This window comes from Falco naumanni, chromosome 4, assembly GCF_017639655.2.
Source record: "Falco naumanni isolate bFalNau1 chromosome 4, bFalNau1.pat, whole genome shotgun sequence".
NCBI lineage: Eukaryota > Metazoa > Chordata > Aves > Falconiformes > Falconidae > Falco > Falco naumanni.
Genome location: NC_054057.1, coordinates 6225212 through 6250626, shown reverse-complemented (window position 1 = coordinate 6250626; position 25415 = coordinate 6225212). Strand labels below are relative to the sequence as shown.

The following is a 25415-nucleotide window of genomic DNA, read 5'->3' as shown; positions in this document are numbered from 1 at the left end:
TCCCACCCAAAATCTCAGAGCTAGCATTTAGCTGAATCTAAATACAGGAGGAATTTTGAATGGAAACTGGCAAATTCACTCTGCATTAGTCAAGTGCTGAAGAACACCCTTTCAGACAGTTCCCTGTCACTGTGCTGTTCTGTATTAAGAGTGAGACTAGCTCTTTCTAATTCCACTCAAAGTGCCAATTTACATTCTGATGCAAAGTACATAGTCCATCATGCATCATTCTGTCACTCCTGAGCTGCCATAACCTACTACTTTTTAAGATGCCTGTGACACAATTTTGATGCCTACACTCACTATGCATATGCAATTTCCAAATAAAATCTGAATAGTCTTACACTTGCTTGGATTCATTGAAAGGTCAGCAAACATTTATTTCAACATAAACTATTCTTGACAATCATTTCAAATGAATACAGTGGTAGAAGGGTCAGAAAAAGGAACAAAAAGCTTTAAAAACACTGATCTTGAGAACATCGTCCCTAATTTTCACTTATTTTAAAATAAAACTATAGTTTTAACTTTGCATTATAGTCCTGTAATAGAAAATTTCTTGTAAAATCCAGCCATAGCCTTCCTCAAATTTTCTGATGGCTACCTAATCTGAACATTCACTCTGTACTTTAGTCACAGTACTTCTACATCTGACATCTCCTGGGTGGCAGTTTTAATTACATTTAATGAAAAGAAATTTAAACACTTCAATAACAAACAGAAAAACTGTATATGCTTTTACATCAAATCTGGGAATAGTATTCAAAGCAACTCAAGACAACAGCTCAAAAAGTGATTTAAGACTACATGGTTAATAAATCTTTTAAAAAGTGGGCACATATGAACTATATCATTTAAAAATATTTATAATGAATAAACTATTTTTTCATAGAAAAAAGTTCTAATGTTCTCACTCAGTTTTAGGTCTCAATTTCATATCACAAGCCATGGTAATTTTAGGTAGATAATGAACACTCCATTCAAAATTAGTTTATTTTCCTAGCACACCATCGTATTTCCAAACAATTTTAGGTATTAAACGCAAGTTTAATACTTAGCTATGTAATAAGACCATTTCAAGATTGTTTCAAAATTCATCTTAATTTCAGCTCTTCTGGTTATTACACGAAATCATAATTTTATTTTAAAATGTCTAAGTCTTCTATTGTTCTTTAAAATACTTTTAAATCATCACAACCATCTGTTGTAATTAGGAAATGGAATTCAAACTGTTTTTCCAAGAAGGAGATCATAAAAAAAACCCCAGCAAGCCAACCCCAAAACTCCAAATTAAAATCAATTACAATTGCTCTGTGCTCTTATGATCATGTTTTCTTCCTATAACCTGTTGCCTTTTCATCATAAAGTATAAGAAAAGGGTATGTAATGGTTCAATCCCTTAATTTTGGTGTTTGCTTTTAAAGCGAAGAGGTTTTCATTGTGATGTTTACCTATTCAATACACGTGCAGTTTCAAGTTGGTTAAATGGAAGTAGTGAAACAGGAAATAAGCTGCCAGCAGGATGAACAGTAACTGCAAACCAAATCTTCATGTTCTATCTGTGGCATAACGTCTTCATGGACTCCAAAGAACATCTTTTCAGTTCAGGTTCTCAGAGGTCACTGAGTTTTATAATTATCTCCAAGCCATTTTCTCCACATCCTGTTAAGCTGTCTCTAAACAGCTGTGTGTGTTGCCATGCAGCTTCACCATCCCCTCCATTTAGAACCGCTTCCAACATAACTTCCGTTGCACCAGAAAAATCTGAATAGGAGTAAAGATTTTTATCTATTGGAGGAAGAGATAAACAATTCAGTAAGCCACTGCTCCAGACAGCATATACTGCTAGAATGCATGTTAAGAAGGGTAAGTTGTAATAAATGTTTAAGGATCTCAGCTGCAACTACTCAAATTCATCTGTCAGTCAGTGGCAAGGAAAAAAAAACAAAACCTGAAAAATTTTGGTTATTATTTGTTAAGTGCTCATGCCTTAGAGGACCTATTAAAGATTGAAGCCACTGCACACAGAAGCATCTATCCTTCCTAGTAAAACACGAAAGTATCTTGTATCCACTCTGCGTTCTTGCTAACCCTGCTCTGTTGCAGGTAGGGGGTGTGTATATTAATAAAACCGGTGTTTGTACCAGTTTTGGTTAAAAGCACAGCACTGTCTTGACCTTGCTAAGAAAAACTGAGTTTAAAAAGTCAAAATACATTTGCATTTCTTTTTTTAGTATTTGCACAATACAAACTATTTATTTCCAGTTACACCTTTGCTGCTTGATGTAATTCATTATTTAAAGTCCACACTTACCTCCTACCAGAGCAATTTCTGCTGTTGGAGAGCAAAGTCTCCACTTTATTCTTCCACTCTGAAACGTCTGACTGCTTGTTCTAACTGAAATGTTATCTATTTTTAGACCAACTGACTTGCACTCAAACTTCCAGCTGATGGAAGCAGAGGATGACCCCTCTTTTCGGGCTAAATAAACCTAAATGCAAAGACGACATAGTTAGCATATCAAAAACTGAGACCACCAACAATGATTAATTAGATGTGTGTAACAAGGACATAACATCTTAAGATAACACGCTTTCATTCATTATCAAGCCTCTAAACATTTAAAACTGTAGATACTACCATTTTGTATACAACCTCATTCTGAATCCTTAAGTCTATTCCACAGTTAGGTAATAGTGTATGTTCATAGTCCTTCACCAGGTAACACTATTTCAACATAGCTGGTGAAGTTTAAGCCACAAAAATACCTAAGTTTATTATTTTTACAAAAAAGCAGACTTCTGTTTTTCATATAAATGCACAAGCCCACACACTTTTGTTGTTCATTTTGGTTGGTCAGTATCGCTGATGAAGAAAACTGTGTAACCAGCATTTTAGATTCTTCAGATGGGCTGCTGGCTGCATACTACTTGTCCTAGGACTTGACAAGTCTTGGTTAAAGCAAATTATACATGCTAGCCATATATAAATCCTGTATTAACTTTACTTGAACTGTTAGGAGATTTGTGTAATTTAATGTACTCCCAATGCTGTTCTAAACGTCACCTGACTTCAGTTAAGCCCATAGGTTAACATTCATTGAAGTTATTACCAACCCTCATGATAATTTTGTGGTGTCTGATGGTCCTTTCAAGTCTAGTTATCTATTATCAGCAAACCAAGGTAAAAGATGTTACAGATTGCTGCCATGATCCTTTCAGAATCCTTAGTTAAGAAAACTTATCTAAACTCTGTCATGTCCAAGCTTCTGATTAACATCATACTGAAAGGATTTAGATAGCTCTTTAGTTTTCAATCTGGAAAGAACAACCCTGAATAAAATAATAAACACAGTAGTATGTTTTACTAAAGATCTCACCCTAATATAGAAATGTCATTGACAGACTATGAAGCAGAATTTGTGTTACTATGAACCAGACAAAAATACTAATTCCCATGTTTAAGAAAGCTGAGAAACCCCAAAGGTGTGAGGTGTTATGTTCCCTAGGTGTGAAGATCAACTATGGAAATCAAACAATTTAACCTGCTTTCATGTGAATATAATGATGTTCATGAAAGTGCTGATCTCCACACTGTATTTTTTAAGTACCTAGCTAATTCTAGCAAGAGATTTCCCTTGATCAGTTCCCACGGAATTGCCATATTTAAGCAAGGAAAGCAAAAAATTCCATTAATTACTACTTGGTAGAGGTGCATTAAACATATGCTTTTAGGACCCGTCTCATCTTCCATTATAAAATCCAAGCATTTAACCAGAAAAACAGAAGTTAGTTTCCTTCTGTGCCTTTTTGACTGTCCTCTAACTTTCATACCTGGCTACTCATTTTCCAGTATCATTTGAAAAAAGTCTTAATTCGGGGTGGGGAAGACTCAAATTCCTTCTACTGGAGCAATTCTTCAGGAAAACAAGCTTTTAGAAATCCATGGATTTCAGATCTACAGGTTCTTAGATTCTCATTATCACCTACTGCAGTCTGCTTGTTTGAGCCCTGGGTGCCAAATTACCTCTAGGTAATGTGATTACGTTTTTATTTTGTATCTGTTTAATTTGTATACCATATAGTCAAGTGATACAGAATAGCAAGAACATACACAAATACAGGCTACAGTCAGATCGGCCAAATCGATCATCTATCTGAATCATTCTGATCAACAACACTGCAAAGACAGAATAAGTAACTGATGGTTCTTTTTTGTTACTCTTGGGCTAATACCTATAGTTACTTTTTCTTACTGTGGCTTTTGTATTTAAATTCCTTTCTGTTCATCACATACTAAATGATAAACAAAGTATGAAGGCTCCTTTGGCTGGCAAGTTTCTTGGACAGCTGCTGAATCAATCCATACCTTGCAGATCTGCTACAGGCATTACAAAAAAGAAAACGCAAACACCAAACAACCTTTCCCTCTGCTGTCTCCCGTAATACAATCAAACAACAAAAAGTCATTTTAGATTCATACACAGACTTTCAGCAGGATGCTCTTCCTGTAGAACTAACATGCCTTACCCACAAGTCTGAGATACACCTGGATCTGTAGTTCCTGGTTTCTCAAGGCCACCCTCTCACCCTTTATTTAGAAAAATTGAGTTGCTGTTAAATAACAAGGGTAAAACCTTTTTGTCTGGTCTTACATATTGGACCCTCCCTGTATTACACAATTAGTAGAGGTAAGCAGAACAGCAGACTTGCAGTTGGTTTCAGTGCAAAGGTAGTATGTTTCTTGCAAAAGTGAGGATAACTGATCATTGGCGACTTTAAGACATAACATGCCATTAGATTTTTAGCAGATCCTAGGGAAGCAGAGAACAGTTGTCCCTCATTTTGAGTTTTTGTTACTTCTCCTATTAGCCTACTCTGTTGAAACATTTTTTATTCTCCATATATTATTATTTCGTCCCTTATTCCTTCTCTTTTATGCAGAATAACTTCCCCAAACTATTCCCCCATCGCATTTTGCAAGTCAATTATGTAGAGACCCAGCACAGAAAACTTCAGAAGACAGTTATATACTTAGCTCCATTTTTCATTGATGGGAAGTAAACCATTGCCAACGTTAGAAGAGTATTTGGCCAGAGACCTTTCAGACTAGTGAAATGACATGGGAAGAAAGCAATAACATGCTATAGTCCTTGACAAGAATGCTCAGTTCCATAGTGGTAGCTGTTGCAGGAATTACTGTTTGCTAGTAAATGACCCCTTCCCATCTTACAGGCATCGGTTCTCTTCTTAGGTTAGAGCATACGACTCTGCTGCTGCTCAGTGTCCCGACAGATGGAAAGGATTCTGGGCAGGGTATACAATAACCTGGGTAACTAACAGGGTTTTGCATTCTTCCAGATGGAACTCGTAATATTTAGGAAAACAATTTCTTCCTTTGGCTGTGTATCAAAGAGATATGATATATGATAAAGCCATTCTCTAAAACAAGAACAAACCCATCTTTTTTGGAGAGAAGTACTGCTTTTCAACAAGACAGTATTTCTGTGTTTGCCCAAAAGCGTTAAGAAGAATGCCATTTTTTTTTATTTGGTACTTCAGCAAGGATTTTACCTATCTGCAGAAAATTCAGTTATCCTTTCTGAAAGACAAGCTAAATTTATTTCCAATTCCTTAAATCATCTGGTAATCCTACCTGAAGCTTAACAGTTATTTTTATTAACATTAGCTAAATTCTATGGGCACCAAGAGAGGTTTTGATGCCAAACACTGGCAAGGGTTTTCTATTTTACTGGAGTTACTGTACTTTCAGGGTAGATTTTACACTTCTAATAATTGTTATCCTTACCATTTTCCAATCCGTTTCAACCTTTCTCCAAACAGACTCTGCCTTCCAAACACCTGTTTCCCAGCCATTTATTTTTTCATTATTATTGGAAATCCGTGTATAACAATCTTCTACTACGTTGTAGATGAGGTGGAAGAATTTAGATGTCTTCTCTTTTTCAGAGGGAATAAAAAGTACTTCTTTTCTTTTCTGAAAAAGGCAAAAAATACAAGTACCTTCATTCCCCAAGACATTTCGGTAAGACTATCTTACTTTTAAACAGCATGCCATGATTTCCCAATTCAGTTTTGCTGTCAACTGAAAAAAATGTCATTTCTAAGAGAGGTCATGGACTAAAGCATTTCTGCAAAACAAAAGTTTTAAACCAGTTTCCAACAATATATCTGCACCTTTTTCAAAGGGGAGCAGTAATATTATTTTTGAAATTTTCATATAATTACTTTTAGAAGTAAATTATTAACAAAATAATATAAAATTAGCAAATTTCAGTAAGAGATTACCATTAGGAATAGAAAATTTTCATGTGGAGTATATTTCTTGTACAATTAATAAGTAAATGGTTATTTTGAATAACAAATATAATTATGTGACTATCATACACAGCTGCTTGTATATGACAGTTTACAAATCAATGTAAAAAAACTTAAGGTACAAACTTCCTAACTTCACAGTATTATATTTTTTTTTTTTAAGATTCATTGTTCTTACGAGTTTCAGAAAAGCGGAAATTCAATCTTCTAAACTATGGAGAACTGAAATAAACTCTTAATTTCTCAAAGTTAAACAACCCTAAGAAACTCATTAATTTCACTTAACTGTGAAGGTTTAGGATTCTGTTTAGGATTTTTAGTCATTCCACATGACAGGATCACTAACTAACTGATATAACGAGTGATGGGGTAAGCCATACCTTTGTATGCTGGCTCAACTCAAATATAGCTATGGTTCTGAGAAACTGTATCTTAGCATAAAATAATTAAAAATAAAAACTTGCTTTTAGAAACAGTCAAAAAACACTGATAGGAAAAATCAATTGAGTTTGTAAATTCAAGTTGTCTCAAGCTTGAGAGATTGTTCCACTTACACAATCCTAAGTGCTCCCACATTGTTTTATTAACAAGAACAGTTGGTCAAAACCTACTTCCAGGCTTTAACCAATGGTAACTAATAAAACCACAAATAAATATTTCTTAAAGTTTTCCCAATTGCTTTCAACTGCCTTAAACTTTTAATTCTGTCACACTGTAATTAATAAAAAATACTTTTTTTCCTTTTAAGTAACTTGTACATGCAAAACACACTTTAGATCAAGGATTCCCAAACATTTTTAGAATCAACACACCACCACTAATCCTCAAAAATTACTTGTGGACTTCTGATTTCACATTAAACTTGCACCTCATGTTTTTGCAAATTGCACTGTTTGAACTAAATCTGTAGGCTACCTACCATAAAGTGCTATTCCTCTGTAGACCATAATCATAGAACCTCTAGTTAGCTACCTCTAAGATGGTCACCAGTGCAAAAGTTAAATACCTCTGGACCAACTTCACCTCTGGCTACTCGCCAAGCCAGTGAACCCGATGTCCTTCCACCATATTCTCCAGGTTTAGGTGTTTTAGGAGAAATAAATTCAACAAGCTCCACAATTGTTCTTTCCAAAAGCTCTCTTTTTCTATTTTCTGACAAAGATTGTTGTCTCTGAAAATACATTTAAGAAACAAAGTAAAAAATCCAGAAAAATAGTATTTGTAATTCTGCTCTAGTTACACCAATGGAGGGGAAAGAGAACTGAAAAAAAAAAAAAAAAAAAAAGAGATCAACATTTAAAGTCTAGACTGACTATTACAAACACTGATTCTATACCACATGTACAAATATAAATGAGTCATAACTGCATGGTTATTAAACAGCGGTGCTTTTCCTGTGAACTTGCATGCACTATGTGGATTTCTTTTAAAATAAGGTTTGTGCTGGTTTTTATATATTTGCTTGGATGACAAAACACTTCCATAGCATATTTTATAGCTATTCATATGTATTCTGTACCACAGTTGTTCTAGGTATTATTTGGGGGAAAGAGAAAGCAAGCATAATTTTTGGGTCAAATTTTTCTAAGGTGGAGCGATTTGATTGGCAACATTCTTGGTTTTGTGATTAAGCCCAAACAAAAGATTCAGTCGGTCTCCGAAACAGTTATTTCACAGTGACTGATTCTATCATAAACAATCTATGACATTCATATTTTTGCAGGTATCAGAAAACAGAAAAGCGTGTCACGTACATTTCCTGGTAAGTTAGTGGAAAAGAGAAAGAATTACATAACACTTTCTTTGCTCCCATGAATAAAACTAAGGGCACACAACTTCAAAAAAATTAATTGAGAAGCTGGGGTTTTGTCTCCATGATTTTCACATCAAATATACAGAGCTGACATGCAAAAACTTCTTCCTTAACTGTGGATACACCCACACAGGGCTGGAAAATTAAGTACAATTTTGAGTATGCAAATGATTACATATCATCTTTTTTTTTCCTGCTTTGGTGATTGCCCAAGGCATGCATACTCAGCCCACTAGGACCCAAAACTCCAGGCCAGTAAGTATTCCAATTATCTCAAAAGCGGTCCTGACCCCAGAAAGTTTTGCTATTAAGGATCAGAAAAGGCATTTGAGGAGGTTTTGTTCCAGACAACCACGTGGAACTTGGTAAAGAAAAGCAGATACAGAGAAATGATGAGAAACAGCTCCAGCTCAACAAACTCCAGCTGCCAAACACCAGTTCTAACACAGCAAGAGGGCAATACACTTCTGTGTTGATGGATGACAAGCAGCGACTCCAGCAGTTCATGAAACACCAGACCTTCCTGAATCTAACACTTGCCTGGGCACTTCGGATACCCATATGCTGTACTACAGATCTCATGCCAGTTCAGAGTAAGTTTGATATGGATTACTCTAAGTTAACAACACCAATCTACCATTTTCTTCAAGCCACTTTGATGTAGGGAAACCTAGTATCAGGAATCATCACGACTGAAGTTAGCGATGCCACACTGAGGCTTCCTTGCCCTTCCTCTGCAGCTGTTAAAGAGCAGTGCTTCAGCACAAAAAGGATACTTCAGAAGACAGGCCTTTTATGTATGATACAAGAAATAAGGAAGTTCCTCAACCATAAAAAGCACAAGTATGCTGATTCTTGTCATCTCACTCCATCCAGCAAACTGTTGCATATGAACACTAGCAGCAGGTAAGAGGTGCATAATGCTCAGACACTGCAGAGATCAATGCTGCCTGGGCTGGGAAAACCTGCAACAAAGTTTCCTACAAATGACACTGTCATCAACAGCATCCACGTACTGAAAGGGATTCCAAGAACTCCATTATCAACTGCCACGGCTCAAGCTTCCTGCTTTTGTTTTTTTCTTGAGGTATTACCCTCTAGATACATGCTCAGGCCCCACCTTTCTTTGGCAGACAAAGGGAAAAGGAAGGAAGACCGATTGTGAACTGCAGCTTTAAAATCAGTTCTGCATCATGTGCAAGTTATGCTGTTGATGGTTCCTGAAGGACTCTGTGCTTTCAAGAGATTGATAACCTATGATTTAAGTGGACCCACTGCTAGGCAAGCAACAGTTACTTTGAGGGTAAAAATTCAATTTTAAACCTTTAAACAGAGAATACTGGTTCACCTCAAATCAATCACCACAAAATGGTTGCAATTCAACCTAAAATACTAGTTTGCCTTTTAAGAGCTGATGTGGCTGTAGCTAGACCCATTCACAATCACTACCAAAAAACAGGGCCTGTAGCAAATAAAAATAAGTAGTGTGTTTCCCTGTCCTACCATCCAGTGTCCAATGAAAGCAGTAGAAAGTTGAGGGTCTTCTCCCCAGTTTCTATAGGGGTGATATACAGTGGACTGGAATAGGGCAATGCCCATACAAAGTAGGTGAAGAAAATTTGTAGTCAGGGTGTGATACAGTACTATAGAATAACATCAGATGGTTGGTAATCCAGAGGCTACATGCCCATTTAGGAATGCCTGACAAATAAAACACACACAGTATTTCTGAGAAGTAAAACAGTGTACTAAACAGATTAAATTATCCTTGCCTGTTTTCCATTTAACAGTGAGTCACTCAACATGCTTTGAACTGTTGCATGGTCTCTGCTCGGTGACTAAACAGACAGAGAGAAATAATGACCACAATCATTGCTCTTGATGCAGAAAAGAACAATAACAATGTCTCAGATTACATTTGTACTAAAATTGCAGTATAGGTGACAATGTATACTGCATACCATGCTTCTCTTGAGTTGCAACTTAGAAGAACTGAGCTTGAGAAATGCAGAGCTGGAGCTCTGCATCAAAAGATACTAAGACTATAATCCATCCTAGCATGGAACCAGTCTCTAGGAGATGATGGGAAAAGGGAAAGTTAGTAGAGGCCTCTGCCTACGTCACTTATCTGCTGAACAGGCTGCAGTGAAGGAAATTGCATACTAGCTGAAATGGAGGCTTCTGACTGAGCAGAGTAATGAAAACATGCTATAAGACGTCTTGATAGCTGTAAGGATGAGCTGCCCTACCCTTCCTCTACTGACTGCAGAAGCTGCCCAATATAACAGAGATCCCCAGACAGCAACTTTTTAATGGCCCCTTGATTCCCACTGCATTAGCAACTTAGCAGGAACTTTAGGAAAGGCCCTTTGGCTAGGACAAATGTTGGATGCCCCAGGCCCTGCCCTCAGATTGCTAAAAGAACAAACTGCCTCCAAGTCCCTGAAATCCAATTCCAACTATAACAGACAAAAGAAAAAAGGAGTAAGAGCAGTTACTTACAGGGTTTAAATTCATTAGTTTAATAAATTAATCAAACAGGCTGAACAGGTACTGAGCAAAAGGAAGCGTGTGTAGGAGGCCAGGAGTGTGAGTATCATTCAGCTTATAAAAAGGGGGAGTAAGTTGTTGCTCAGAGTAAGAGATCATCAAAAAGATTGACTCAGGTGTTCTAATAAAATCACAAGACAGCTTTAATAATACTGGAAAGCAATCGGGAAAGCATGCAGCATAGACAAGAAAGGGCCAGGCTATGGGCAGAGAAAGGAAGATAGGAGAAATAAAGGAGTGTCCTGGAAGCACATGTATAGCTTTCTTCCCTGTACTCAGTTTTTAATGAAGTTTTCATTTAAAACATGAGCAGAATGCCCAATCTTTCTGTTTGAAAACTGCTCATGTCAGCTTATGAGCTGCACAGGCCTGTAAAGTAGGTGGAAAGGAGTGAGAAATGTGCCAACAGACCAACACGCAGCACCACCTGTTGGAGATGGCAATGGCACTTTTTTACCGGAGTTCTCTAAACTTAAGTGAAACAAAGCATGATCCTAAGGTGACATTCATGAGGCGAGGAAGAGGTGAGGCAAGCGAGCCCATGAGTCAGCTGCACATACTTTCCTGATCCCATTAATATTGTCAGGTTGATTTTTTTAACTTAATAGTGTCCCATTTCCCATGTTCTTTCCCTACAGACAACTGGTGGAGGAGGAGTCTGGTGACTGGTTTCTATCACCAGTCGATCAGAAGAAAGGCCCCTCAGATCAGTTTTTTAGCCAGTAAGGGTCCAATGCTCAGAGAGGATGCCATTAAATTCCTGCAACCCTGCACAAAGTGCATGCACTTCTCAATGTGAATGTCTCATTTACCTCCTTTTATTTCACTAAATTTCTCAGTGCTCCACTCTGCTATGTAACTGATTTTTCTTTATTGATGTCAGGCCCTGGCCTCAAACTTAAGTCCAGCTTAATTCCTTCATACTCTTAGCGCGAGGTTATAACCCTCAAGCCAGCAGGCCTCTAAGAAAGGCATAATCTCTTTATTAAGCCATCAGCTGTATACTATCACTGGAACTAAAGTTTTATGCACAGGAACTAGTCGTGGAAGGAAGTGGGGACAGAATGGAACCTTACACAGGTCATTCAAGGTTTTGTGACATTCTAGAATACTGAGTCAAGAAAAGTTCACCCTGCCTCAAGCAGGGAGTGGAAAAAGCTTAGCAGAGGTGCTGAGTGCACTCATGTTTTGTGACTATGACATGCATATGGCAAATGGCTCCAAGTGTTTTGGGAACATCAGGCATGAACAGTCTACATGGCTCCGAGCCAAAACTCTGCCGATGGTATCAACACTTCTTGAAAGTCTTACACACAGCCTGTGAATCATTCCTCCTGCTTCCTAGAGCTTAAAGAGTCACAGAAAATAAATTAGTATTTATAGTTATAAGAAACACAGCCCTCATTTGTTTTCAAGTTTCAGTACTATTGAAAACGCTCAGCCACCCCCAGGGATTCCACGTAGTTACAAAGCAGTTGTGGTTTATCCCCAAAATCTTTTGATGTACAAGTCTACTCCAAAGCCATCGAGAAAAAATATATATACACACAGAATTTTTTTTAACACGTACATATATATACACACACATTTGACTGTGTAAGACATAATATGATCATCCTCTTACATACAATTTTTCATCTTATTTCACATAGATTCAGCACTGTGACTGATACTTAGGTATTCAGTGTAAAATGAGGTCTGTACAGTTAGCAGCATTTTATATTCCACACCGCACGGACATTCCTATCAGGTTACCAAATGCATTCCTTTGTTCAAGGACTTCACATTCTGGAAAGACACTTACGTTTCACTTAAAGAAATCCATTTAAGAAAAACTACATACCGTTCTATTTAGTGCGTTAATTGTTTCACGTAGCGTAGCTTCACTGAGTGCTGTTCTTCTAGAGAGCACTTCTTGATGTTTACAGCTGTATCTCCAGGTGACATCAACAACCTCAAGCACAAGTTGAAGAAGAAAATAAAAATTCCCCTGTATCTTGCTTCATTTAAAGAGGCTAGCTAATCAAAGTATGCTTTTCTATAATAATTCTGGAAATACAGATAGAAAACATTGCACACTTGCCTCAGGGCAAGTTTATTAACATCATTACTCCTACCTCGTCTTTGGAGAACGCAATTACATAAGAAAGCTTCTTTCCCCACCCAGTTTCATAGAGAAGAGGTTTATCACAGACATTTTCACACGGATCACAGTGAAGCCATCTTTTCTGAGATGAAGAATATACTTCAGTCCAAACATGATCTATATAACAAAGATCAAGGATAAATAATGAATTATTAAAGAATATTGTAAGTTTTCCTGATTTAAATGAAGGAACAGGTGAAAAGAGACCTCATTTTCTGTTCAGCTACATTCAGAAAAGTTACCAGAGCTTTCTCTTTCTATCTTAGGATCACAGTCCTTTATGGATTAACTCAAGATTGTATCATTTTGAAGTCAAACATATAATCTTACTTCCAGAGATACATTTCACCTCATCGGACAAGAAGTAAACTGAATTCATGTTGTCTTTGTTACTAGCATAATAGCATAACTCTATATGCTGCCTGATGCCTAATATAATCTGAGAACCATAAGATATATCACCTCATTTTGCACAGGTTTGTATTAACATTACAATATTTTAGAATACCAATACCTGTACAGTCCCAAACGTATCTAGCTTCAAAACCTACAGCTCTGCAACACAGTGTAAAACAGTTAGCCCACTCGCCACAGCGTCCACATCTAGTTTCCAGAAGTTTTTCAGGGTTGTTATACCTACAGGAGAAAAATCAAAATAAAACCCAAATAATTGAAAATACATTTCACCTTCCAAAAGCTTTACATCATGACTGTCCTTGTCACGAGTGCCATTCAGACCACAGAAGACAATGGAAATGATTGCTGTACTGCACAGAACAAGCGCAAGCAGAACGCTACTTTTGACTCACATGACTCCATCATGTTTACAGCAGCACTGAAATTATATATTTTTTTTTTCAGTTCTCAAAATTGACTTAGACTTCATCTTAAAAGATGATTTTTATATACTGGTCCTTTTGAGAGTTAACAAAAATATTTTTTAAAAAATGGATATTCACTCTTTTGCTATAGACTCAGCAAAAGATACACATTACCCTTTGATTTCCTTTAGAAGTGCAAGTTTTCCCTGAAATAACAAAACCCTACCTACACATTATGCCAATATTATTTTAAATAAAAGTTGTACTTTTAACAGTAAAAAATAATAATAATCAAACAAGTACACAAGAACAAGGCCACATAAAAGAAAGCTATATAGTCTTTTTAAAAATCTCTAATCTTACAGAGCAATTGCAGGTTCATCAACTACCTTTATCATGTTTCTTAAATCAGCTTCTCTAATCTTTCAACCAACAACTTATCACTTGTTCACAAAATGCACAAATGCAAAGCTGTTTCTTGAAAGACAACAAGAAAAAGACAAAGCAAATCTTTGTATGCTCACCTTGGGAATCTGTTACAAAACTGACACTGGTTGCAGTAATGATTTTCCACTCGACTGGCATTCCACCTTAGATCATCTTCGGTAGGCAACAAGTAGTCACTTTTAGGCTCTGTCTGCCCACCACACCTGCTGCAAGGAAGATTATTCACCCAATGAAAAAAGTAATTCTTAAACCAGTCCAAGAGCTCCAACAGTAAGAAGTCCTCTTCATTCACATGTGCACCTGTAAAATTTATACAACACAGTTAGGTCAAATGGAAAAATACTTTAGTTGAACTTTCCAGTATCTACATAAATCACCATCTCCAGGCCTTTATTATAATTCAGAAGTCCCGTTATAAAAAAAGCTTCATACGTTAAACACACACAAAAAAGAAAATCTTAATTCTCAAAACTGAGTAACGTCAAACTGTCTACGTAAAGAACAAAAAACTGCATGAAACTGCTCAAAATGAGAAGATTTCAAGCAGAGGCCATACTTTCTTTTCCTGGATAACAATATTTAAACCAGAACCCATCTATGAAAATGTAACTGCTATCATATGAATATCCTTCTCTTGGTTTGCAAAATAAATCCTTCATGAAAACATTGCATGGAAAGAATGACAAATGTGATTTATTTGAACAGAAAGCAGTTGCAGTTGACTGTGACATGCAGCTATTCTTGACTGCACAATCCATCTTTCTAATGAAAGTAATAAAGGGAAACAGTAAAAAAAAATATCCGTACTTCTGATCAAATGACTCTTTAGCACAGTCTTTATGAGCCAAAAATGTCTATTAAGCATTGTAAGGGAAGTCCTAAAAACAAGTGTCCCCCAGCACTAAGCAGTTATTCCCACAGGTGACAGTCTTAAAACAGCAGTACAGATAAACCAAAGCAGCTGAAAGGGCCAATTACCCATACATCTCATACACAGTCCATTCCCAAAGGAATGTTTCTATAAAGTTCTTTCAATATGTTTTCAAACTGTCACAATCCAAAACAGTGGAGTTCCACCCCTTCCCCATTATTATATCTAAATTCAGGTCTCAAAGCCATTGACTGAAGCCACCTAGATCAGCTTGATGGCTTGGGAAGTTCTGTGCAAAGCAGTATCAGAGCAGAGTCTAAGCGGTGTGCTTGGATTTTTTTTCCTTTTTAAAAGATTTTAAAGTTTTCATTACTGTTAAGTCTCTTTTCCCCATTGCATTGTTCTATGCTGCTGAATGAGAATGCTTTGTACTTGTTCATGTAGTTTCCTACTTCCCAGTATGGCTTTATAAAAAGAGAAAAAAATACTAAGAAAATCCACTGACGAAGAGCTCTCTAATGCCAAAGGTACAATTACATATTAGTGTGTGGCCGTATGAGACATCGCAAAGTCTTTCATAAAAAAGATGAGAAAAGCTTATTTTTGGTTTGCAAATCAACAGCGCTCCCATCAAGTTAGCAGAATTGCTTCAGTCTTCTATCAAAGATTCACAGTGAAAAGGACTTCTTTTTTTGTTTAAATATGGTCTTGGAATCATTTGGGTGGGGTTTTTTTACATATTTATCTCATACAAGTAAAATTTCACTGTATTGCAAAAACAAATCCTAAACTGTCACTTAAAAATATTTTAACTGACAAAGATTTTGTACCTTCAAAAAATCTGCATTTATGAAGGAAATACATGTGTTTTAGCCGTTGATGCCACAAATATTTATGCCTATGTTTCACTTCTGGCTCCGAGAGGATGGCATGTGAACAACCCTATGCATTTAAGCATTAGCAAGAGGTGATTTTTTGTATCAATTGTGTCTTGGAAAGGTCTCATACAGTGTCTCACCAATAACACCACTTCAAAAAGAGCAGCAGTATTTCAAAATTTTATTCTGAGTTTGCAGTTGTAGTACGTATGGGAACACTGCACTCCAACAATTTCAAAACAATGACTACCCAAGCAAGAAGCTCCCCTCCTCTTGTAGCTATTCCACTCTAGATGCAAGGAATGTAACAGTACATGCTCATTTCATTTTTTCCCCTGCATTGTTAACTACTAATTCAGAAATAGAGTTCAGAATTTCTACATGAAAGCAGTAAAGGATGAATGACAAAAATGAAAAAAAGAAAAAAAAACAAAAACAGAAGGAAAGAGAGAAGTAGAAAATGTGAAAATTAGGAAGGTAATTCTGAATTAGAGACAGCAATTGGAACCTGCAAGCATGTGACCAAATCCACATACCTAAAGCATAGTAGATACATGCATCATTCCAATGTTTGAAAGAATATTTCTAGTTTCATATCCATTATAACTTGACAGCATTACCTTTGTCCAGTCTTGTAGCTTGTGCTAGCTTTTTCTGAGCCTTTGTTTTCAATTGCTGGAGGGGAATTGAAGCTAGCGCTTTCTGCTGAATAGAAGGATTCTCATACATCAATACATGATGCTCAAATTTTGTTTTAAGTGTTTTCAAGATATCTGCAGCCTGCAAAAGGATTTTCAGTCACAAGATGATTTATGAACTTTCACCTTAAGCGAGAAGAACCAAGCTCTCCTATTTTAGTCAGTCGTAATTCTATACTTACAGTTACATTATATGTTGCTTAACAGGTGAAATATTTATTTGTAAAGATATCAATAAAAATTCTGGACACCACCACCCAAACTGTAAAGCCAGCCTTGTCATCTTAGAGCATTCTGAATGGTGTCCCAAGTATACTGATTCTGGGAGAAAACTGCTTTTCTTAAAGATACCTCTGTAGCAAAATTTGACTTAGTTTCCACCCCCTGCTTTTCTTTTGGACATCTTTTATCTGAAATCCATGGAAGAAACTGTAATTCACTCCATTTCCTGGACATTGCTGCACCAGTTCAAAGAAGCCTATTATTGATGAATGTTGCTTTCCTATTACTTACTCACGAATGCTACTTGTCTATTTCTTCTTCCTTCTCTCACAGATCAACTCTGATACAGATTTGGATAGCCTTGTGACCATGTATTGGACAGTGTCTTTCACTAGAAATCAAATACAAGAACTAGGTATCTTCAGTCAGTTATCCTAAGCATCACTTAGTGGCAACTACATGTTGCACCCAATAAGGTACACCCGTATCTACTAAAATAAATAGCTAAAGTTAATAGTAGTGGTGTTAGTAGCTGAGCAAACTATTTACTCCCATTTAAAGTGGGACAACACAGAAAGTGAAATGGGATTTTGTAATTAAGGGTGTGGCATGTTTGGGGGGGAAGCCTGCGGCACTGCTAAATAACCTTTTCTCTACTGCTAGATCATGCTTCAGTCTTCAGCCTTGTTAAATAATTTTTGTTTCATCAAAAATCCCACACCTTCCTGAAATGCTAGCAGCAAATGCAACATAACACGCACAGTGTGAAAACTCTTCAGAAGGTAACATCTTTCAAAAGAGCATTTAAATTAGAAGTGATTATTTTGATGCTGGACAGTACTACAGGACTAGTCATTTTTTGTAACTGCTGAAACAGAACTGGTTTTGTTCTTACTGCCGCTTATCAGCTGCGGGTAATTGTTTTAACATCATAAACCCAACTGTGTTCAGATTCACTTTAATGCAAGTTGAAGACACAGAAATGAGGGAAGTTAGGGACTGCCAATGGCTTATAGAATTTCATGTTCTGCCAGCTTCCTGAAAAAGTGTTCAGAAATACTGCTCAGCACAGCAGAACATCTCCCAAATTCTTTGACAATTCAGATTGCCCCACTGGCAGACACCATCAGCGTTACAGTAGTGCTTAATGGTTTAATGGAAGCCACTGTATATCAATGAAGTCTTAAATAAACATCTAGAAGTGTGGTGAACCTCACTGTAAAGTTTGGATACCTCTTTCCTCCTATAATTATTATGTCAGCCATGAAGATCAGAATCCATCCACCCAAATCACTACCCAAAGCCTGCCTTCCTTCCTCCAAGTCTCAAGAATGCCTTATGATAAGAAATGCAGAAGAGACACAGATAAGGCATAAAAATGATGGGTTAGGTCCCTGAAGTGTGCCATTACATTCCTGTGCTGTATCAACTAAGCCACTTCTCCCTGTGCTTACCAGGGCTCCCATGAATCACAGGTGTAATGCATAGGCAAGAAATAAAAATGCTTGTACTACAAAACCCACCCTAGAACTCTTGACATCTGACAGCAGCACATATAACGATAACACAACTATACCGCTGCAGCATACTCACTGAAAAACAAAACACATACTACTGTGCAAGCAAAATGACCAAAGAATAGCCAGAAGGTATTTTTCAGATTTCCTTCCAAGCAACCTAGACTACACAGACCAAACGCAATGGCTCAGAGAGCCATCAGTGCAATTTCCTCAAGAGATCAGCTGAAATGCAACATTCTAATAGAATACCAACATTGCGTTAGCAAAGTCTCTAAATTGTAGTATTCAGTCCCACCATCCATGTTGAATCTCAAGAGGCATGGAAAAATAATAGTTGCGGAGAAATGGATCTACAACTCTGACTGCTAGCATAAGTCAGGGCAGATTAACTACAAATGAGAAGGATTAACCTCATAATACATCTTGTCAAATTGAAATCTGCAGCATTTTTCTCACTGCAAAATCAACGCAACTTCTAAAACTTCAAAGCTTCTCCAGTACTAATCAGTACTGCCACAAGTCACTCTAGAGGTTTCACAATCACTTCCCCACTAAAAGTGGCTGAAACAGTAAAAACCAAGAAGCAGACAAAAAAAGCCCAACCCCCAAATTCATATAAACCAAGTCAGTATATTCAGAGGCAACTGATAGCATGCTAAGATAATTATATTAAATGGCTCAATATTCAAGTGCCTACAACAATTCCCTTCCCAATGGACATTATGGGTGATAATGCATCACTGAGTGCTCTGTCTCCCCATAACTTCAATCTACGCTTTGCCATTTCTCTTCCACTGATCTTGGGTAAGTCTTGGGAAGAAACAGTATGTAATATTTCTGTATCCAATAATATACTGATAATATAATTTAAGACACAAACTCTGTTTAAGGATGTATGAAAAGTGAGCTTTTGGAAGAATTCAATCTTAAAGCTGATATAAGATGAAGTGATACTGGTTCTAGAGGGGAAAAAACTCTTTAGAAAGTTAAACCAAAGCATCCTTCAGACCTTCTATCAAAAGGTATAACAATTTTTCAGAGTTGGGAGAAGGCTCTTCACACCTCATACATCAGGCCAAGTAACATCAGATGAAAGAACTCTGCCTCTCTGTCTTGATAGGGAACTTCATCTCAACCCTTACACATGGGACACACAGCCGAACTATAGATTTGTCCTTGCCTGGCTAAATTTCTGTCTCTCACAACAGCTACATGTGAAAAAAAGAAAGCTTTCCTCACAGGAGGCTCACACAGAAGTCATAACACGTGAACTGAAATGCTACAATTATAAACATTATGGGTGTGCTCCTGTTCTTTCGCTGGCTCTCAAATACGAAACATGGTATACAGCCGAGTCTTAGCTTCCCACCCCTCCCTTTGTTCCCCCACCTTGCTATTCCCTTCCAATACAAATGAACCTTCTTTTTTTTTTCAAGACACCCTGATCAATAGAACATTTATGGACATCTTCAACAAAATCTCTTGCTAATAGTCTATTTATAGCATGTTTCATGTTGAAATAGAAGCCAAAGAAAACACTCAAGAACTTCAGAAACCATTGGAAAAATAAAAAATTCCTCTAGTCCAACCTCCTGCTCAAAGCATGGTTAGCTATGAGGTAAGACCAAGTTGCTCTGGGATTTACCAAGTCAGGTCTTGAAAATGCCCGGATTTGGAAACTACAAAGCCTCTCTAAGCAACCCATCCCAACAGCTAACTCTTATTCAATCTTTATATTCAAGATTAATGCACCTACAAAGTTTCCAGATTGCAATTACCATTTCAAGAGATTGCACAAGTGATGTTTCTGGTTGCTGACGGGCAGGGACAAGAAGAGAGTCAGCAGGTCTTGAAGGCTGATGTGCAACTCCCTGAGTGCTGGCCATGGTTTCAGAGGATCCTGATCTGTGGGTCTGATTTGACTCATTCAGTCTGCTGCTCCTCTCTCCAGCAATTAAGTCTCTGATTTTACGTAGCTGCTCAATAGAAGCTTCCTTAGGGAAAACCAGATGAGTTTCTCCCTGAAAGATAAACAAATTAATTCAGCAGTTAATGCAGGTCCAAGCTAGTGAGCCCATTTGTATCTATAGCTAACAGCTGTATCATATACTGGAAGTTAGCACCTTAAGGGATGGCAGGATTCAGTCTTCAGATCAGGCCCCTTACAGCAGAAGCTTGTAGATCAAGAACTTACAGTCGAAAAAAGGCTCGTAACAACACGCTTTTGTCAGTAATTTATTTTGCAGAGCCACACATGGACAACAATTATAGTTTGGCAGAGAAAGTAGCAACAACAGAAATTAACAACAAATGCACAAATGCTCAGTTCTCACTCTACAGCAGTGAAATGCTAGGCAGCACAGGAGGACAGCCAATGCTGGGGGAAGAAGCCTCTAGAATGGCATCTGCTGTGAATTCTATAGTGCTATCTTTTAAGCTTGGTAAGTTTTCAGATAGGAAATATTCTTATTGAGACCTGTACCCGGTTGACATCTGGGTTCCTATTTTTGATCGTAACATGATTACTGGCAGCAAAACAAAAGATTAGTGATTATGGCAGAAGCAAGTATTAGTGTACTTAACATGAAGGAATAGGTTACTAAAAGCAATATCCTGAAACATTCATACTTCAAGAGTTTCAGTTTCTATCGCTGCAGCACTTCTTTTTATTAAACTAAGTAATTTGTTTATCCACAGTTATCTTAGGTCACCTATCATTGCAGATGCAGTGCTTCACTTTAACTGCAAAACTAATTGGAATGTATCAATCCAGCAGAAGAGTCCTCACTTTTTAATTGAAAAAGTTGGCTTACCAAGCAGAGACAAAAGAAAGAACAATCTTTTTTTATCACAGTTGAAAAGAAGTTCATGAGCTCAAGCCTCAATTGACACAATAACCATAGGACAGAGCCAACATGCTGTTAAAGATCTGACAGAAGTAGCGAGTAGCACTTTAACACGTTTAAAATGACTGTGTTATTACTGCTTAAGTGCTTCACTAGCTACACTGACAACCTCTTGGCTACAACACATCATTAACAGTCATCTCCTGAGTACCAGCATGAGAATAAATCCACAGACCATTTATTTCTCTCTCTGCTGTCACCATTTCTTTCAGCACACCTTCCCGCCCCCCCCCGCCCCCCAAGTAGGACAATTACACTAACTTTAGCCAGAGCAGGCAGAAGTCTCATGACAGCTAGACCTAAATAACATAATATATGCACCCATACAGAAGTGTAGCATCAAACAGACAAATTAAAGCAAAGCCAGAGCAAGAGCTTTGCACCATTAAACAAGAGCTGGGTTTTCACCCCAGCTCTCATGTAATTACAAAGGCTCCTTCTAGTTTAACAAGCTTTGGTAGCTTGAATTCCACCAAGACAGGGATCATTTCAGGACAAAACCCAACCTTCGAAATACATCTTTTTGACTACAACAAAATCAAGATTCGCTCAAGACTATTTTAGGATTCACTTTCATAATTATTTTAAATGGGTGAAAGCCCCACCCTCCCACTATTTCAACAGTCTGTTGCCCTCCACTGCTGTCAAAACAAAACCAGTACTTGCACAGCTGCACTGTGAATTGGCTGAATTTTTTTTTTTTTTTTTTTGGGGGGGTGGGGAGTAGGAGGGGGTAGGATTACTTTTTAATCAGATCAGCTTCCCTTAGCTAACTCACTATGGGGCCACACAAGCCCTACTGATGGTAGGAACAAGGAACAGAAGAGCAGGACTTCCCCCCCCACCTTCCAAACGTTGGTTTCAACACACAGACTTACAATATGGAAACTACTGCCCAATGGCGCAGTCTGATGTCCAACTAATAGTGGGCTGCTACTGAAAGAAGGGATTTTCACCCCTGTTTCCCACCATTTCCTTTGTGCCAGCAGGGATATGTATCTGACAATTAAGCAAACCAGTAGCGCACCTGATCAGCAGAAAACCGGTCTTATCACAGATCAGGTTAGTTCAGACTCCACCATATTTCTGAAGTAGCCTCATCTGAATTTTCTGTTGGTTAACTGCAGATATTTGCATACAAGAGTTGAAAGAAAGTAGCAACTGGCTTAAAATCTAGTGCCTTACAACTGGCAAAGCAGAAAAAAAAACCCAACCAATTTTAAATTTTAGTGTGTAAACTGATGAAGACACCAGAAATTACTAAATCATACTCACCTCTTGAAACCCCATCTCAAATAAACATTCAACTGCTCCTCTGACAGGCAACAGCCTCGTGGAAAATGCTGGATTTCCAATCCGAATTAATCTATATTTTTCTTCATAAGGATTCCTGAAGAAATCAAAAGTTTTAATCATGTTTGCAAACTAAGTAAACACTTAAAAGCTGGGCAACTGCACTAAGCAGTGTTAGTCATTCACAAGAGATTTTTTTAAGAAGTTTAGTTTCATCCATACCTCGTAGGCAGTATATGAAACCTCTCTAAAACTTTGACTTAGTTCACGTCCTCCCATGCTTAACTCCAAGAGTTACAAACTGGATCCAAATTGTAGTTTGCAACTTAAGTTAATAAATATGTTTTCTTTTAGCCCTGCCCAGCAGTGCTTATTCTGCGGTGATACTTAAAGACAACTTCACACCCCTCACCGCCTGGTAGCATTCTAACTGAACTCCTCAGCTGGATGGTTTTAGGCCCACTATGGAAGCTATGCTCAGCTTCCTGGTATGTGGGCAAAACTACTGCAGTCTCTCTACTTCTCGAAGGGCTCCCTGTCAGCTCCCCTCTCCTCTTTCGACTCTCCTACACCTTCTTCTCTCACCCCTTCCTTTAAAATGGGACAGCCCAGGACCCACTGTTCTCTGCCACACAGCATGGATTTTGTGAGTAGTTGACAAACCAGATACTGAGAGGAAGGGGCACTCCGAACGTCCTGAGTTGCTTGAAGACATCAAGGTCAATCACACATACTGGTGCGTATGTATACCCCCCAGAGCCACCTCACAAAACAATTGTAATTAACTCCTGATACCCAGTCTTACCACGTCAGAAAAGAAAGGCAACAGAAAAATCAAGTCACTGTTTTAGCATCACCTGTTATGCATCTGCTGACCTTTAGGTGACCTCAAAACAACCCAACCAACAATCAAGAAAGAAATAAAAATCCAAGCCACTACACACTTGTGCGAAAAGTAATCTTATGTTGAAATAACGACAAAAAGCAGCAAGATGTTTTTGAGCCGCGGTATTACGTAACAGACTGAACCACAGGGCGCAGCTCGAGCTGTGCTGCCGTGAGCCCCGGCGCGCCCGGCGTGCCGGTGCCGTGACTGGCCGCTCCTGGCGCCGCGCCAGGGCCCCGCCGGACTCCCCCCACCCCGAGCGCGCTGCTCCCCTGGACCCGCCGCGCCCACGGCCCCCGCGGCACCCACGCACGGCTGCGACCGGCCCGCCACGGCCGGGAGCCGGGCGCTGGCCCCGCGGAGGGACAGCCGGGCCCCGAGGGCCGCGGCCCCGCCGCCTGGGCGGGTGAGGGGCGCCACCGCCGCCCTCAGGGCCGCGCTGAGGAGGCGGCGGCCACAAGCGCCGCCGGCCGCTCCCCAGGCGAGGGGCAGGGGCTGTCGCGGCGCGCGGCCGGGGAGCGGCGGGCCGGGCGCGCACCCTGCAGCAACGCCCGCCGCCGGCCGAGCCCGGCCCGGCTGGAGAGGGCGGCGACCCAGGGCGCCTCCCGCCGCGCCCCGCTCACCGGAGGATATTGTCCGCGTAGGTGAGGAGCAGCCGCGAAGCTTCCAGGAAGATCTCCCGCCCGTTCTGGCAAAGCTCGCTCACGGCGGGGGAGCCCGGCGAGGAAGAGAGGCCCACGGCGGCCGCCATCGCGGCGCGGACCCCCCCGCCCCCGGCAGCACCCAGCGCTGCGCCGCGAGCGTCGCAGCACGCATGCGCGGCGGGCGGGGAAGGGGGGTGTCACCGCCCCCAGCCCCGGCGGCAGGCGGTGGTGTCCCAGGAGCCTCGTCCTGGCGGCTTTAACGACGTGGCGGTCGGTGCCCGGTGGCGCTGGTGCAGCAGGGCCGCCTCAGGCGCCCCTGGCAGGCGGCAGTGTGACAGGCACACAGCCCCCTTCCGCACCGCCCTGTCGCAGCGCTGCCCGCGGGTGCCGCAGCGGCAGCCCCGCTGTGCCGCAGGGACGGGAGCGCCGCCGCGGCTGCGCCCCCCGCCCTAGCACCCCTTCCAGCCCTGCCTGCAGTCTGTCCAAATGGCGAAACAAGCCCTTAGTTTGCGTCTCCGCTTTTTCTAGAGGTCTGGTTTGTGCCATTAGTGAACAAACTGCAACGGAGAATCTTAGACAAAAAAGTCTGCGGGGCTTTGCTTTCTTAAGAATGCAAGATTTTAAAAGTTCCAAGTAAAAGAGGTCTATAAAATTCGGGCAGGCTTTGATTATTAGCTGACATTATGCTCTCTACCTCTGCTGCCTGCTTCAGACAGGTCAAAGAACATGGTACCTATCCCTTTCAAAAGCTGAGATTTAACCCAACACAAATAACTTTTGCTGAGATTAGCTATTAATCCTACTAGCATATTTTAAGTCATTAATTCAGCCTCAAAATCATGGAATTGGTATCAAAGTAATAAAATTTTAATTTAAGATTATGTTCCTTGTTTCTTGGCTGCTGCTTCAGCTTTTCACTTCCTTTCCATGCTTTTCATATAGGTATGTGGCTCTTAATGTCAGCTCCCCTCTCAAATTTAAAGATTTAACTGTATTACCATATGCGTAGCATAAGTACATAAAGCATATACTGTTAGTAAATAATGCTTTGGAAGTCCTCATAGGAAAGTGGTGTGAAAAATTAGAAAACCAAGCACCAACTTCCAACAAATTACTAACACATTAAATTAAATGTCCAAGGAATGTTACTTCTAAAAGGATATTAAAGACAGAATCTTCATCTAAAAAAAACCTATACAAGCGTTTATTTTTTCTTTATTAAATATTGCATTTCCCTCCTTTTTGGCATCTTGTTTGTTTGTTTTGTTTGTTTTTATTTTCCAGCAGTACATGCTTGAAGTCTTTATTGATGAGACTTTGGCACACATTTTGTGCTCTGCCATGATAGCTCTTGGACTTAATATATTTCATGGTGCCATTG

The 25415-nt window shown here is 39.2% G+C and overlaps 1 protein-coding gene across 1 annotated transcript; it reads right to left on the bottom strand.

Annotated features, from left to right (window-relative positions):
• Nucleotides 1-355: 355 nt before the first annotated feature.
• NGLY1 (N-glycanase 1) lies at nucleotides 356-24192 on the bottom strand. Its single transcript, XM_040591321.1, has 12 exons — nucleotides 24014-24192; nucleotides 22487-22601; nucleotides 20084-20326; nucleotides 16486-16645; nucleotides 14194-14416; nucleotides 13363-13484; nucleotides 12820-12965; nucleotides 12546-12656; nucleotides 7346-7510; nucleotides 5810-5998; nucleotides 2315-2492; nucleotides 356-1788 (listed from the first exon to the last, which is right to left on the bottom strand). The coding sequence occupies exons 1-12, from the start codon at nucleotides 24139-24141 to the stop codon at nucleotides 1613-1615; spliced, it is 1956 nt and encodes a 651-aa protein (XP_040447255.1). The 5' UTR covers nucleotides 24142-24192; the 3' UTR covers nucleotides 356-1612.
• Nucleotides 24193-25415: the final 1223 nt, after the last annotated feature.

Coding starts and splice junctions, on each gene's coding strand:
- NGLY1 (XM_040591321.1), bottom strand. CDS start 24,141: ATGGCGGCCGCCGTGGGCCTCTCTTCCTCGCCGGGCTCCCCCGCCGTG. Junction 2,493..5,809: donor TTGAAACGGATTGGAAAATG/GTAAGGATAACA, acceptor CTTTGCATTTAG/GTTTATTTAGCCCGAAAAGA. Junction 1,789..2,314: donor AGAAATTGCTCTGGTAGGAG/GTAAGTGTGGAC, acceptor TTCCTCCAATAG/ATAAAAATCTTTACTCCTAT.